We start from the raw sequence: 16,916 nt of genomic DNA on the forward strand, positions 1-16,916 counted from the left end.
CATAGAGTAGAAAACATTTTTAAAATCACATTAAGGAAAATTTACTTTCCATGTTCATCTTGAAAAGGCCCACTGTTCCCTAGACCTTGTGATTCCTCACCTACTACATTTGGCTGCTTTTGCATTTATTCTGTGTTGATTCTTGTAACATTGTCCTCCAACCAAGTCTATTCTTAAAAGACATAAGCACAATAGGAAAGCATCACAAAAACAGCTGCCCTTAAAAAGTTTTTTATGTGGCTACCTTCTCATAAAGCTGTCTTATTGAGATTCCAGGCCTTCTTGCGTGTTCATTTTATTTAGAATAACTCTAAATAAGGCTGCTAATATTTGGTGGAAGGAAGGAAGGAGCTAAAAATACAGACACCAACACATGCAAAAATTAGATTTGCTTATATTTATGTATATATTTGTGGGAAAGCATACTTGTATATTTGTGACAACTATACCAATTTATTTGTGACAAATTTACAATAACTGCAAATAAACCAGAAACCCCTTGCATCTCAGTGGAAAAGTACAATACAAAGTCAACCGGAGTATTTGGATCTTAGTGCTCTTGCATTTAAAAAGAAAACTATGACACTCTGGAAAGGCTGGGTAAACAGAAAAAGGGCAATTGAATCTTGAAAGTAGTAGAAATAACCAACAAACAGCAACCTCAAATTTATTAGAGAGCCATGACTCAGTGGTAAAACATATGCTTTGTGCGCAGAAGGTCCCATATTCAAGGTTTGATATCTCCAGCTAAAAAAATATTAGCTAAGATGTGGAGAAATATCTACCTGTGATACTACTTCCACGATCAGTGCGACAACAAAGGGCTACATAGAAAAATAGTATCACCTTGGTAGTGTTGTTAATTTTTACCATCCTGTTCAGGATTCAGTATCCAGTGTAGAAAAGCTGCAACAAAAACATGTGCAATTTGAAAAAGACCTGGAAACACAACTGGAGAAGATTGATATGATGGCCTCCTTTGCCCAACATCTGAATGACGAACACCACTATGACTCTGAGAATATAATGAACAAATGCCAAGCTGTCTTAAGAAGGTAGCTCTAAAACCTTCTCTGCATTTTTAGGGATGAACATACAAATCTGTTCTGGTATCTAAAGCTTTCAAATGTTTGAAACATAATTTTATTCCATTTTTTTCTTATCAGTTGTTAGTTTTCTAGTACAAAGTCTGCACAAACAATCATGGACATTTATATGCACTTGTCTGTTGCTGTGTGCATTTCTGTGTGACTTTCTAATGAAATACAATTAATGTTTGTATTTTGTATCATATATTTTTAAGATTGTCTCCTAATAAACATATGAAATATATAAACACATAAGTATGGATTTCTCCTAATAATTATATTGGGAGGAATGTATATACTTTAGGAGAAATATGTACATCAGCAACATATAGCATGATATGTTTGCTTTCAGTGATAGAGCAGAATTGCCTGGTTTTCAAAATACCAATAAGGGACAGTAAAAAATTCATGACAGTCTGGGCTGACAATTAATTTTCTGTCTGTAAGAATTCATACATGTTTTTTTCCTGGTTTTTGTCATGCATCAACAATTCTGAATCTTTTTTAATCATACCATAAAAATATCATATTGGCAGTGAACATCAAACGTTCTCACTTGCTCTTATAAACTGGCACCACTTTTTCCTTCAAAATATCTGCACACCCCAATACTGGATTAAGGACATGCTTTCCAGCATTCAAGTAAGAGATTTCTGTTATAATAAGGGACACATGTCAACCCTATAAGGAGCAAGATGTCCAGTCCTTGGGGCATAAGGGGCATCCTCATATAAGAGACATTGCTTATAATGAGGGGAACCTGGCAGCTACACACCTGCCAGAATGAGGGGAGTATTGCACTGAAAAATTCAAATAAGTATGAAAATTAACAATAATTGTTTTCTGGCATGAATATTAATTTAGGAAGTGCAGATTAGGTTAGTTAGTACTAAAATGTAAATCAAACAGATTTCTCCCTCATTTCTACCAGTTTATCAATGATACGCCTCAAACAGTATGCAAAGAGAACCTGTACCACCTTTGAGATTGCATAGACTTGGTCTACGTCCTCAGGTGCAAGTAGTAGACCTTGGGACAAAACAGATTACCCCTGACAAAGCCAAATTGGGGCTGCAGCAACAGCATGCCGGGACTCCAATCGGCCTTTTTGCCTGCCAAAAAAGGGGCAGCAAAGGGCCTCTCCATTTTGCACCAGGAAAAAGTCGGCTTTTCTGCCCCACTGCGGTAAAAAGCCAGCTTTAAGGTGCTCCTATGGTGTGTGGCATGTAGATGCCACATCACTGGAGTGCCTAGAAGGCAGCCCACATGTGGGTAGTTGCTCAGCTTGAAGTCAGTTTCCGGGCATCTTGAGGGCATGCATCGTCTATACCCCATGGCACCAAGATGCCCAGAAGCTGGCTTTTTATGCTGGTCTGTTTTACCTCCAAGTCTACAAAAGTTTGTGATACGACGTCTTTCACTCAGTTAGTCTTAAAGATGATACAAGATACCTTTGCATATGATATTCCAGCCTAACAGAGATATGTCTCTGAATGCCACACCTCAAACAGTTACCCATCTTATAAAATATTTCTTTTCAGGTATCACTCACCCCATAATGTTCCTTTCATCGAGAGCAGTATCCTTTTTTTTCAAGCAAAACACACTTACCAAGCTATCCGCTTTGGGAAAATATAGATAATATTTACAGAAGTATAATGCTAGGAAAATATCAGAATGAGGAGAGAAGGATCTAATGCTTTTAATACAGAACATTTTTAAAGAATGGGCTAAGAAGTGCTGAATTTTTAAAACTGAATTCTTTGGTCTTTTAAATGGCATTTTATTCTTTTTATTGGTGGTCTGAAAATGTTTTAATATTGTGACCAGTCTAATTCTATTTTAATATGCACTTTGTTTATGTTTTTAACTGTATTGCTCTTTTAAAATGTAAGCCATCTTGAGTACCAATTTTGGAAGGAACATGGGATACAGATTATTATTATTATTATTAGCAATAGCAGCTTCATTTATATACTGCTTCATACCACCTAAGCAGTCTATAAGTGGTTTACAACTGTAAACTAATTGTCCCGAACAAGCTGGGTACTCATTTTAGTGACCTCAGAAGGATGCAAGCCTGAGTTGAGCTTGAGCCCCTAGGTGGTACTGAACTCACAACCTTATGGTCTGTGAGTGAGTGGCTGCAGTACAGGCATTTAACCACTGTGCCACCTAGTTGTTGTTGTTGTTGTTGTTATTATTATTATTATTATTATTATTATTATTATTATTGGAGAATAGACAGTGGGAATGTTTAAGATAACCTTTCTTGGTATACTATATCACCAGTATTATTTTCCTCTTGTTAGAAAGGAGAGACTTCTGGAAATCAGTTTAGCTCGCAAGCGTCTGCTAGAGGAGTCATGGCTGCTACAAAAATTTCTCCACAATTCCTTTGAGGTATAATATATTTTAGTTAAATTCCTGTGATAATGTATGATACACCTTCTCAGCAGAACTTAAATGTGAAATAATATGTGTGGGTACTAAGATAACGGAGTACGAGAAGCTGTAGAATATGTTATTTTCAAACATTATCCAGTTTTAAACCTTTTCTACAGAGGGAGATAACATATAATATTTAGGAAATTTAAGGGAATTTCATAAAATTCTCATCACAGAATTTTAAATCAAACAAAATTCAGGGCTCAGACTTCAGAATGATATGATGAATAAACATTCAAACCCAGGATTTGCCAAGCTCCATCCTTCTGGTGCTGTGGATATAGCTCTATGTTGTGTCCAGGTAAGCAAAAATCTTGTCGCTGATCAGAAACTGATTTATGGGGATGCAGCAATATGATTTGGGGCTCCCTTCAGGAATTAAATGAGTATATGACCCCTGTGGTCTCTTCTAAGTCTATGATTCTGTGATTCTATAAAGGCTGGAGCTTGCCATCATCCCATGTATTTGTTCATTCATCATAAAGGTGGAATCATATAGGAGGACTTGTGACTTAGGAGTGACCTGGAAAGAAGAATAGTCAAGAAACAGGTTTTGGGGCCATTAATTCTACAATGATGAAGGATGGCTTATAAATTTTCTAAATAGATTATGTTATTCCGGTACCTTCTTAGAAACACAGCAAGCTACCTTATGCAGATTCAGAACCACTGCCCCTTACAGTTCATCTTTACATAAGTAATGTGGAATACATGAGTTTAAACATATTGCTGGGCTGTAGTTGCTTTCATCTCTCACCACTGACTTCTGGTTGGGGAGTACCACAACATATAGAGTTCCACTCCTTCCCCAACCCTGGTTATACCAACCTTCCTCAACTTGATATCCTTCAGATGTGTTGGACTATAACTCACAACCAGCCATTAGATTGAGTAAAAGTATTATACAGTGACTTGCAGCAACCATTCCAGGTTTCCATACAGAGGTCTTTCCCAGACCCCACCTAGTGATGCCTACAATCTTTTGCATGCAGAACATGTATTCTGTCCAGAGTCTAGAAATGTTGGCAGACCTGCTGCATCAGGAGGTCTGGGTTTCCATGGCTGAGCAGGGAATCAAACCCAAGTCTCCAGGGTCCTAGTCCAAATTCAAACCACTATATCATGCTGGCTCTGTTACTACTACCCAAATCAATCTCACAGTTTAAACAGTACATAGTTTAAACAGTATATCCTCCCATTACAGCCATTTCCATGTTGTCAGTGAGTGAAAAAATGATCAGAGATGCATGCAGCTGTTTTGTGTTTGCTGAACATGACTGCAGAGATCTCTGTGGGTTTTCAAGAGGTCTGTGCAGATGATGTCCTTGCAGCAGGATGTCCAGATGCAGGAAAATAGCTGGATATATCTGCACTCATTCTCCCATTCTCCAAAAATATCAAAATGATCTGCTGGCTGTAGTGCTTACAAGGTGTGTTTGGAGAGGGGGAATTTTGGTTGTTGCATGACTGGAACAGAATTCCAAGCTACACAATAACCATAAAAATGAGTTGTGATGGCATAATTCCAACTTACACCATTATAATTCAGTAACAAAATGTCAGCTATTTTTTTTTTAGATGAAAACTCACAGAATCACTGATGTAGACTTTCTGACGGCACGATCCTTGACTTACTCTAAAAAAAAAAGAGTAACTTTTTTCAAATGTTAGTCCTACCGTTGCTCTTCTTCCCAAAAGGGAAATATCTTAATTAACCTGATCTTTCTAAGGGGGAAGACTGCTAAACAGGTTGAAAATGTCTGGCTTTTTCATTCTGTCTCTTTTTTGTTTGCTTTTCTCCCTGAAGGTTGCTGCCTGGATGGCTGAGAAAAACAGCATTGCCCTTGATGAGACTTGGAGAGACCCAAGCAACCTTCAAGCCAAATTGCAAAAGCACCAGACTTTTCAAGCAGAGATTGTGGCCAACAGAAACCACCTCCATAATATAAATGTAGTAAGTTAATATTATGTGGATGGCATGGAGCTGTTTGCAAGGAAGTGCTGCCAGGAAAGTCTGAGCCAAATGATTTGCAGCCTGAACCTAGCCAGATGCATAAATAACTTGAACTTTTAACTGGGAGGTGCAAAGAAGGTAGGATTGCTTGAAGGTGTTGCTATTTAAGGATGTAGTTGAAACAGATGACCTGACAGGAATTACCTTTGATTCTTTTTATTGCAGGAAGGAGGGAAAATGCTCCAAGAAGGACATTATGCTTCTGATGCCATCCAGTCCAGATTGCAGGAAATAGATGAGCTTTGGAATGAGCTGCTAGAAAATTGTGATAAAAAAAGGAGAAAGATGCTGGATGCCTACAAGGTAAAATGAATCTGAGCAAAACCAAAACTGACAGATTTACCTTCTGACTCTAGAATTTGACCTGACTGCCTATATTAATTGGAAGGCAAGAGCAAAAGCACAATAAATAGATTGAGTTTAGTTTGTGCTTGCAAATGGCTGTTGCAGATCACAAGCAGAAGCAAATAAGCTTACAAAAGACTATTTTGTGGTTTATTTAAACCTTCTGAATGTCAGATTATGTATGGGCTGTTTCTCCTCTGAACTCAGGCCCTACATTTCCTACGCATTGTGGATGATGTGGAGAAATGGTTGGATGATCTTGAAAGTGAGATGAAACTACCAGAAGACGGCAGTAATCTCCTGGTTCTCAATGATCTCCTGAAGAAGCAGGAGGAACTGGAAGAAAGTTTTCTTGGACACAGGGATCAGTTGCAAGGTCTTATCAACACCATGCAAGAATTCCAAGAAGGAAAGCATTTTCTGGCAGATGAGATAGAGGAGCGAGTGGACCATGTGGTGCACAGGTGCTGAAATGGTTTTCCATTTCCCCTCTCTATTCTGTTTCTCCCTATTTTTTAACCTTTTGTTCTGTTGTCACCTTTCCTCTCTCCTGTGTCAGCCTTGTATTCCTAGCCAAGGCACAGGACATATATTAGTCTGCAATTTTTCTAAATAATGAAAAGGGGACTTCACTTTCTATCTCTAGGTACAAAAATTTTAGAGAACCATTGCAGGAGAGGCGGGGGTGTTTGGAGGCCAGCAGGTTGCAGTACCAGTTTCTTCAGGATGTCAATGAGGAGTTAACCTGGATTCATGAGAAACTTTCCCTGGTTTCCTCCAAAGACTATGGTCAGTCTCTAACAACTGTTCAGAGCTTACAGGAAAAGCATCAGGTAAGGCAGCTTTGCAATCCAGCAAACACATACTGGAGAGAAGAAAGTGAGGGAGGTTCTCTCTCACATATCCTTCCACATTGTTTGTTTTTGCTAATATACACATATTCCTTGCCTAAGAAAACTCTATAAAATTCCTGGTGTTGTCATAAATCAACTTGAAAGTGCATATACACAGAGACATTTCTGTCTTTGTGCTTCATAGGGATCTATTTTATGACCATTTTAAGGGAGAACACTTCACTTGGCAAGGAAGTGGAGCTAACCATGCTAAAGGATGGCAAAACCATATTTGAAGGCTCAGTCACAGTCTTCCTTTTGGAGGAAAACATTAACAAACTTAATTGGCTTCCAGCCCCAGCATCACTTGGAGCTCTCCATAGTGCTGTTCCAACTCTGCTTTTGCCTCCCTAGCAAAGCTGACTCCCAGATTGTCAGAATCCAGATGAACTAGACTTGTCCCATGACCATGGCATGAGCCAAACCCACAGTGGAATAGCCTGTAACCCAGATTTCTCAGTGCTGATTGATACTAGCCTTCAGTATGGCAGGCAGGCCTTTCTGGTTGAAATAACTTCTAGTTCTATTAGCTGACATGGGCTGCATCCCCACTGCAGAAATAATCCAATTTGACACCACTTTAACTGCCTTTAATGGCTTAATGCTGTGGAATTCTGGAGATTTTAGTTTGTTTGGCACCAGAGCTCTCTGACAGAGAAGGCTAAATGACTCATTGTTTGTTTGTTTGCTTGCTTGCTTGCTTGCTTGTTTATTGCCCACCCAATCACAAGGAATCTTATAAAACTACAAATCCCAGAATTCTATAGCATTGAGCCATGGCAATTAAAGTGATGTCAAACTGGATTATTTCTCCACTGGGGATGAGGCCAATGTGAAATTTCCCCTCTTAGTGGCTAACAGAGAAGAAATTCAGAAAGAACTCTGCTAAAATAAAAATAGGAAAAATTTCTCACTCTCACTCACCTGTCCCCCCTCCCCTTCCTATGATGGAAGTCAGGCATGAGTGAATACTTGAAAATTTGCCAGGAGCACTATTTTCATATTATATTTTTTTCACCCTAATATTTACATGTTTTAGTGAAATATGGCCCTTTACAAATGGGCCTTTTAGTAAGTACCCTGTACGTACTAGGGTTGCCTGGGGGCGTCTCTTTCAGACGCCCCCAATCCTAGTACGTACAGGGTACGTACAAAATGGCGGTGCCCATTCTACATGGGTGCCGCCATTAGGACGTCACAGCTGCGCGGCCTCCAAATGGAGCAGCGTGGACGTGACATCTTGGGGCCACGGAAGGGCGCCTGTGGCACCCTTTCCGCAGCACCGAAGGAGCTCTGTTTCCGGAGGAGCTCCTTTACACGGCTGCGCCAGCAACACAAAACAGAAAGGGGCTGAGCGGCCCCTTTCTCATTTTCCCCACTGCTGTCGGGGTATCCTTGGGGCATGAAGCCCCAAGGACACCCCTTTCCAGGCTGCGGGGAAGTGGCCTTTTGCCGCTTCCCCACCGCCTGGAAAGCAGCAGATCGGGGCCTCAGGGCTGCTGCTATGGCAGCAGAGGCTCCGATCCATCGGGGAAAGGGGTGGGTACAGGCCGCCCCCAAAGGGGCAGTCTGTAAACTGCCAATATTCCATTTTTTCTGGCCTTTTTAAAACCACATTTTCACAATTTAACAGATTAAGAGGTTCAACAGACCGCCTCTTTGAAGTGACCTTCCTCACTGCATCGGGGCCATGGCAACTACACACCACATCCCCATCCAACCTTTCTCCAGTGCAAAAAGATGCCACAAAAAGGAACTCCTATTCTCACTGCAGAAAGAGCACCCTGGCCACCATTGTGGTGGCTTTTCAACACTCCTTTGGCACAATGTATTTAAATGCTGCCCCAATGGAATACTGTGGCACCTCCTGCCACGTGGTTGGGTGCATGGCATGATGCTAGCATGGGGGCATCCAGCATGCATATGCCACTCCCCCTCGCCGCCCCCACACCAACATATAACAACAGTCTGTTTAGCACCTGAGTGACCATTTATTACTGTTAAGTGGTGTTGTTACTGCTGTTATTTCTCTCTCTCCTTTTGTTCCCTTACTACAATATAATCCCAGACATAAAAGCAAAGGATTTAAATGCCATGCAGATTAAAAGCAAAATTTAGAATGCAATAGGCAAAATAAAATCACAGCCAGTAAACCACAGTGAAACAGAGAGATATCGTCTCTGGAAATTGACTCCAGAGGCTTCCATATCAGTGAAGTGATTAATCTATTCCTGGTTTTAGTATGAACTTTAAAGGAGCTATCTAGGAAATTGAAGCAATTTTGGGGATAGAGTTCAGTAGCCTGGAAAGTTCTTTTTAAAGTATGAACTAAAGCCTGGAGAAGATTCACTGCTCCATAGACCTGGAAACTGCCAGAAGTCAATATTGTTGAGCATCTATGGAGATAGACAAACAAATGGAGAAAATGTTTTTTATGCATAAAACATGTGAACTTTCTTCATTTGTTTACTAGAATTTAGAAAATGAGATTAACAGCCATGATGCTTTAACTAAAGCTGTGATCAGCACTGGGCAGAAGCTGGTGAAGGGAGGGCATGCTGCCTCATGGGATATCATGGAACAAATGAAAGAACTGGAGATTTCCTTAGCAAACCTGAAGGGTGAGGCTCAGAAGAGAAGGAAGAAACTCATGCAGTCCTATGAAGCCCAACATTTTCTTACAGAGGTAAGCTAAAACTGGAAGTATAGTATAGGACATGTCCATTGCAGGTCTTACCAATTTCTAGAGGAGGAGATAAATTAAATGTAAAGTATAGGCCATGCCCACACAGGCCAAATAACCTATCCTTCTCCATCCTCATGGTGGCCAGTCCTGCTGAAATAGGACCCAGCCACTGGTTCTGGTGCAAACTGTCCAGATAGCATACAGCCTGTTCAGCACCAAACCCATAGTATACCCCACTGAACATGGATTTTTAAAAAGTCACCTTTTGCTCTGGGTCTTCCCAGAAGATCCAGAGACCTCCAATGTGATGCTAAGTGGCTATTTGCATGTTTCCCACTGTGCTGCCCACTGCACCTGGCATCAGTCACTTCTTCTGAGGTCAGAACAAGGTGCCCAGCCATGTGATCAATTTTGGGCACCTCATTTTCATTCTCAGAGGGAATAACCTGGCGACGGTGGATGGCACAGTGAGACACACGTGCACAGTGGGACACAAGTTCTGGTCACGGCCTGTAAAGCCCTATATGGCTTAGGTCTAGACTATTTGAGGGACTGTATCTCCCCATACGAACCTGCTAGAGCCTTAAGATCTTCAGGGGAAGGCTTTTCTTGGTCCTACCACCATCACAGGCTTGCTTGGTGAGGACATGGGAAAGAGCCTTCTCGGTGACTGCTCCCCCCCTCTGGAATACCCTTCCATGAGAAGCTAGGCTGGCCCCCTCCCTGTTTGCCATTCATCAGCAAGCAAAAATGGTTCAGGCAGGCATTTCACATATATAAACATGGGATGGTTTTTATATGAGGTAATGTAGTTTTTAATGTGTGTAATTTTATATTGTTTTTATTTGATGTTTTTAATTGTTTTTATTATAATATGTTTCTAGGAGAAAGGTAACATAAAAATGAAATAAATAAACAGCTGCCTGATGTTGCTTCAGAGTTTCTGGGTAATGGGAGGAATTCAGAGAAGCGTCAGGGCCAGAATATTCCAGGATGCTCCCAGAGTATTCTGGCCTGTGCAGATGTGGCCATAGTTGTGCTAATTTCTCCCTGGATTCAAGCCATATATTTGAAGGATCAAATGGTTTCTGTTGGTTTGATAAATAAATTGCTAAGAATTACAGGCGGAATTATTACCTAGATGCATGTTCATTTTAATAGTAATATTTGGGCACACCCTGAATTATAACTGGTATTAAATTCTGTTACCTGTTTTCAAGTTGCTTCTTTACATGAAAGACTTACCTTCCAGTTGTAAGGCAGGCAATTTGTGGCCATGTGTTAAATTGAAAATCCTATCATACCTCTCCACTGGATATTCCGGTGAGGGGGCTGATGGAACTTGCACTCCAACAACTTATGGGGGGCCACCCATCTCCTAGTACTACCAGGGTGCTGGAAACAGAACATGGACAAATTGTCTTTTTGGATTGTAGCCCCCAGAGTCCCTCAGCAAGCATGATTGAGGAGCCTGGGAATTGTAGCCCTTAAAAGTAACTTTCCAAAATTCTGTTCAGGAATAAGTTCTATTGAACGCTTCCTCATTTGAACTATTGAACACTATTGGACTTATTTCTGTGTAGACATGTAAAAGATTGCCATTTTAATCTGGTGAAATATTTCTTTTCCCTCAGCAAAATCGAAGGAAAAGAATTGATATTTCTAAGTGAAGTATTTCCCCCCTTTCATTGTAGTAACATGGACTAGGTTTATAAAGTTCAGTATTGGTATTTACTTGAGCTTTGAAATATTTCCTCCATACAGTATGACGCCTAGTTGGTGGTTTTGTTTTTATTTTCAGCAGTCATTTTATTTGCCTTTTAAATTTAGAGGTCCCCCAAATTTGTAGCTGACATTTGGTTGTTCTGTGGGGCCTAATAATTTTTATTTGATGTTGGACAGGATAAATTCTCACCTGCCATTCCCTGACTTAAATCATTCCACTGCTACCATCAAGCAGCTATTAGCCACAGAGAAGCAAAGGACAGTTACTGATACTGTATCTATCTTTGTTTCCCCTCCAGTTCAGATCTTATCAATTTGTAGAGGAGTAGTTAAATTTGTAGCATGATTGTCATGGGGGGTGGGAGAGAAATTAAATTCCCCTCCCTAGTGCTGCAGCCATTCCAGTTCATAGATAACTTGTAGCTGCATTTCATTGAAAGAAATCAACACTGGAAGATCCCACATGCCAAACAGTTTGGTCCATAGGGAGACATGAAATCCCTTAAAGAGAATGCTCAATACCCAAAAAATATTAGTAGTAGTAGTAGTAGTAGTAGTAGCAGTAGTACTATCCCACTTTCCTCCCAGAATTAGGACTCAAACAGGCTCACAATTTAAAAGAACAATATAATTTTAAAAAATATACCACAATTGCCCATTAAAATAGAATTAAACTATTTACAGTAGTAAAACAATTCACACTCAGAAAAATAAAATGCAATTAGGGCAGCTCATACAAGGAGATGCAACCTGCCAGTCAGCATGGACCTGACTCATATAAGTCTTTACGGGTCTTCACCAGCACTTCGAATTGCACCCAGAAACAAACTGACAGCCAGTGAAACAGTTTCAACTGGACCCTCTTTAAAGACAGCCCTAAGTGCAGTGTGTAACAGTAGTCCAAATGGGATGTAACTAAGTCATGCACCACTGTGGCCAAATCTGTCATATCAAGGAATGGGCGCAGTTGGCGCACAAGTTTTAAATGTTCAGAAGCACTCCTGGCTGCCACAAAAACCTGGGCCTCAAAGCCCAGAAGTATACACAAACTGTCAAATTGTTTCTTTAGGGGGAACATAACCCCATTTAACACAGACTGAATCCCTATTGCCTGATCTGCCTGGTCTTATCAGTTTTCCTACTCCAGGATACCACTCCATCTGAATAAGAACCCTGATTTTCCAACACCTTTGTGTGTGTGCGTGCGTGTGTGTGTGTGTGTGTGTGTGTGTGTGTGTGTGTAGAAGACCTCTACATGAACATAAATCTCTTCTCTTTAGTCTTGTCACTTTCTGTGTGAGAAAAATGATGAAGTGGAGAGAGCTTTCCTTTGCTTGTCAATTCCAACCTGTATTTTCTGAATAAGTCTGAAGCATTGTAGATAACCCTCTCCTGTAACCGTAGCGTGATCTGCTTTAGGGAATTCTAACCAGGGCTTGGGAAACTCATTCTTTGACGTCTGCCCACCAGAATTCCCAGCTAGCTTGGCTAATGGCTATGCTGACTGGAGAATCCTGGGAGTCCAAAAAAAGTAGTTTCCATGTTCTGGTTGTGAGTAAAGGCCTTCTCCCATGCAAGATCATTTTTCAGTGCATTTCTTCCAGCTTTTGGAAGTGGAATCTTGGATGGCAGAGAGAGGGTTTGCCCTAGAAATTCCAGATTATGGGAAAGATGAAGAATTGACTCAAGCTTTGATTCGTAAAGTGGAGACTTGCAAACTGGACCTGGAAGGATTTAAGCCTCGAATTGAAAAGCTAGGAGAGACAGGATCCTATCTTTCAACCAGTGACAACCCAGAGAGGTAGGTGAGTGGAAGACAGATGAAGGATCTTTGTCAAACAGAAACTCAAGAAGGTAAACAAAGCTAGTAACTGGTCTGTCTAGTCTTCCTGACGTCCTTTCAGACATTACTTTCAGACATTACTTGGTATCCACAGCACGTGGTGGGCGGGAGGGGTCTGTGTATAAATATACTGACTGTGTGCATCGTAAACCCATTAACTGTAAAACTATAGAAACAGGCCTTGATTGCATGGGACTGAACCAGCTGTTTGTTCTGAATTGTAGATCTCAAATAAGGAAAGGAATTCTCCTTCCCACAAGAGCTTTGCATATATGGTTACATGCACAATCTCCATTGAATTGAATGGGCTGTGAAATATGTTCCTCTGTGTGTACATCAGAGTGCACAAATAAGTAGCTCTGTGTCCCAGCACATAATTCTTGCCATATTAGTTTTGTCTGTTACTCTAATAACTGTATTCCTTGTCATTTTTGGAAGACAGAAATGCAGTTTCTCTGTTTATGAATTGTGATAATGAGAAGAACTACAGCAGCCCGAAAGGATCCTGCTTCTGATCATGTTAAAAAAGTCAAATTCCAATATGTGGCAATCATTAATATATAATTAGTTTAGTCAATATATATGCCATGCTGTCATTTGAGTGCTCTTTCATCCAGTGTCTGAGAAATTTGTTTTTATTAAGGATTGGAAAGGAAAAGTCTATGAATGCTTGAGGGGGGAAATGCAGAGGGGGCTTTTTGAGTATGCGAAAAAACCTATGAGGAGAATTTTTCCCAGGCTTCTTTGTCATTTTCTCCCATACTCCTCAAATAGAGGATGACTTCCACCCTCTACCCTAGACTCACTATTTCCTAACTCTACACACACTAGGAGAGTGCATGGGTCACCCAGTGAAAAGGGCTGTTGTCATATACTGTCCTGTAACATCTGGTGCATGTTGGTGTTTTCTTTGTCATGAACCAGCTAACAGAACACTGGTGTCCAGTTTATAGCTTCCTGATCCTTATCTGTCTCCCTGTTCCCAATTCCAAATGGGATGGGCAGGATGGAAGCCAGAAAAAGATCATGGAATGCTATAATCTCCTGATCTTCACCTGCCACCCTAACTCCATCCCCCTGATGTCATGCAGGGTGGAAAGGCAGGAGAAGATCCAAGCGGAAGATCCCTGCTGCCAGAGACGTCCACTACCCCTCCCCCTGAGACATGTTTGAAGATCTCTGGCAGCAATGAGAAAAGTGGCTAAACTATTCATGGGAAAGAATAACTGGGCATAGCATATCCCTGAAAATGGACCTCACAAATAAATATTAAATTAAATAATATAACTTTTATTTGTATCCCACTTTTTGTAAAAACAATCAAAGCGGTGAACAACATATACTGTAAAAGTATACAATAATATAGACAATACCCCACCCCCCTTTAAAAAAGAATTAAACAAATTGAGATGGGACAAATGTTTCAATCTTTAGCAGAAAACTGTGTCACATCAGGGAAATGGTTCCACTTACCTTAATGTGGATCCCTAGCTGTGACAGGCAGGGACACGCCCTTATTCCTCATTAGACTGGCTCTCAATCTCACCTTAATTTTTTTTAAAAATCCCTGCTCTTATATTTTCATCAGCATTATCTCCAACCTATTCTTATCATACACCCTCTTTGTGTCAGACAAAGAAACCCTTGTGCTTACTCCAGTGTCCAAATAGGCTGTTGTAGTTGGTAATAAGTTTCAGAATAATATACCGCACAGACAGTCTTAGTGAGTATTTGAAAACAAACTGTAACTTTTATTCAGAGGCATGGAAAATCAGCATGCAAAGGGAACTTGTGGCACCTTTGAGACTTTAGGCCAAAACTGACCTGAAAGAGCCAGGTGAGCGCTGCGGCAACCACACACCACTGCCCCACTCTGGCTTTTTTCCAGCACAGAAAGAGGCGGCATCTGCTTGGGCGGGCGGCATGATGCCATGACACTGGGAAGCCAGCGTATTGTGCATAGACTGTAATATCATTATATTTGCCCAAACAAATTTTTCACAAAAAAGAATCTTGAAATGTGAAAAAATGTGACAGTTGATCATTTTCTTTTTTTAAAAAACTGAATTTGAAAAAAAATATGACAACAAGAAAAGAGAGAGAAAAGAAAGGAAAAAATAGAAAGGAAGGGAGAAATACACAGGGTATGGGTATGGGCTGCAGTGGCCCTCAAACTGTGCCCTTTAGGAGATTTTGGACTTCAGCTCCCAGAAGCCTCAGCCATGTTGGCCAATAGTCTGGAATTCTGGGAGCTGAAGTCCAAAAACCCCTTAAAGAGCACAGTTTGGGGACTACTGGGTTAGTGTGCTATAGACCTCTTTGGAACATCTGCCTAGTGAGCTGCAACTAAACTTGAAATTAATTCTGTCAGCCATGGTTCTGTCTTGAAGCAACACATATGTACCACTAAAACAGACAGCACATGCCTCAAACATGTATTAAAAAGCTTCATATTAGAACTGTCAACATTTAAAATGCACATAAGGGCTGTACAGTTGACCCTCCATATCCACAGATTATTTATCCATGGATTTAATCATCCGTGATTTGAGAATATTAAAAAAAGATATAAATCCCAAAAAACAATTTGACTTTGCCATTTTTATAAGGGACACCATTTGACTAAGCCATTGTATTTTTAATGGACTTGAGCATCCATGGATCTTGGCATCTATGGGGTGAGGGGTAGTCTTGGGGGGGGAAACCACAGTGGATACCAAGGGCGCAGTATATTAGTGAAAAATGCTGGGTACAATAATTCTAATAGAAATTAGTTTGGATATTTCCTCTTAATTTCTTTTTTTTAAATAGCTCATCTGTCCTTGCAAAGCTCCAGACAATCTTAGAAGACTATACCTCTCTCCAGCAGAAGGCAGAGACCCAAAGAAAAGGTCTGGAAGAACAATCTCAGCTCCATCAATTTGAGAGAGAAGTCCACCTGGTTAACACCTGGCTTTTGAGCAAACAGAATGTGGCTGAATCTGATAACTATGGTCAAGATTTGGAGGATGTTGAGGTAAAACTGATTTTATTGCAGATTTTAAAACAGAGTTGTTTTGGACTACAACTCCCCAAATCATTCCTGGCATGCTGGCTGAAGAATTCCGGATGTTATAGTACATTTTATTCCTTGAGGAACAAGAATATCTTAGACTGTTTGATAGCTTCTGACTTTATTGAGTCAGGAATACTAAAAGAGAAGGGAGTTCAAGTTGGATGGGAGTTTCTCAAAAGGGAGATACTGAAGGCAGAATTTCAAACAGTTCCAATGAGGAAGAAAAATAGGAGATTTCTCAAGAAATCAGGATTGATGACTAAAGAACTTTCAACTGAGCTAAGTTTTAAATGGAACATGTACAGTGTGCCCGCGCCATACACGGCTTCCTGTTTATGTGGAAGCCACACGACAATATAAACAATGGCACATACACCTGCGCACACACCACCACGGTGTGCATTGTTTTCTGTGGGGCGTTAGCATATGCAGATTTTCCCTTACGCGGGGGGGTCCAGAACGTAAGGAGAGGGCCCACTGTATAAGAAATGGAAAAATAAGGAAATCACCAAAGAGGCATTCAAACAAATAGCTAGCACATGTAGGGATAAAGTCAGAAAAGCTAAAGTGCAGAATGAACTCAGCCTTGCTAGAGAGGTTAAAAATGATAAAAGGGGCTTTTTGAGGTACTGTATGTCCATAGCAAAAGGAAGAAGAAAGAAATGGTAGGGCCACTGAGTGGAGAAGATGGCAAAATGACAACAGGGGACAGAGAAAAGGCAGAACTACTCAACACTTTGTTTGCCTCATTCTGCTCAGAAAAGGATAATGGTGCTCAAACTGAGGAAAGTGGAGCAAAGAACACAATACGGGAAATGC

At 40.6% G+C, this 16,916-nt stretch overlaps 1 protein-coding gene across 1 annotated transcript in view; it reads left to right on the forward strand.

The window, feature by feature from the left end:
* Positions 1-16,916, forward strand: part of SPTBN5 (spectrin beta, non-erythrocytic 5) — a 155,573-nt gene that overhangs the window by 109,581 nt on the left and 29,076 nt on the right. Inside the window, exons 48-56 of the mRNA XM_089523147.1 lie at positions 883-1,055; positions 3,401-3,491; positions 5,344-5,490; positions 5,716-5,853; positions 6,103-6,359; positions 6,542-6,728; positions 9,262-9,474; positions 12,804-13,000; positions 15,854-16,058. Of these exons, the coding sequence (XP_089379273.1) occupies positions 883-1,055; positions 3,401-3,491; positions 5,344-5,490; positions 5,716-5,853; positions 6,103-6,359; positions 6,542-6,728; positions 9,262-9,474; positions 12,804-13,000; positions 15,854-16,058 (1,608 nt within the window). The remainder of the gene's footprint in view (positions 1-882; positions 1,056-3,400; positions 3,492-5,343; positions 5,491-5,715; positions 5,854-6,102; positions 6,360-6,541; positions 6,729-9,261; positions 9,475-12,803; positions 13,001-15,853; positions 16,059-16,916) is intronic.

Source organism: Sceloporus occidentalis, unplaced genomic scaffold (genome assembly GCF_023333645.1).
Source record: "Sceloporus occidentalis isolate IW3139 unplaced genomic scaffold, rSceOcc1.0.p SCAF_4, whole genome shotgun sequence".
Taxonomy (NCBI): Eukaryota; Metazoa; Chordata; class Lepidosauria; order Squamata; family Phrynosomatidae; genus Sceloporus; species Sceloporus occidentalis.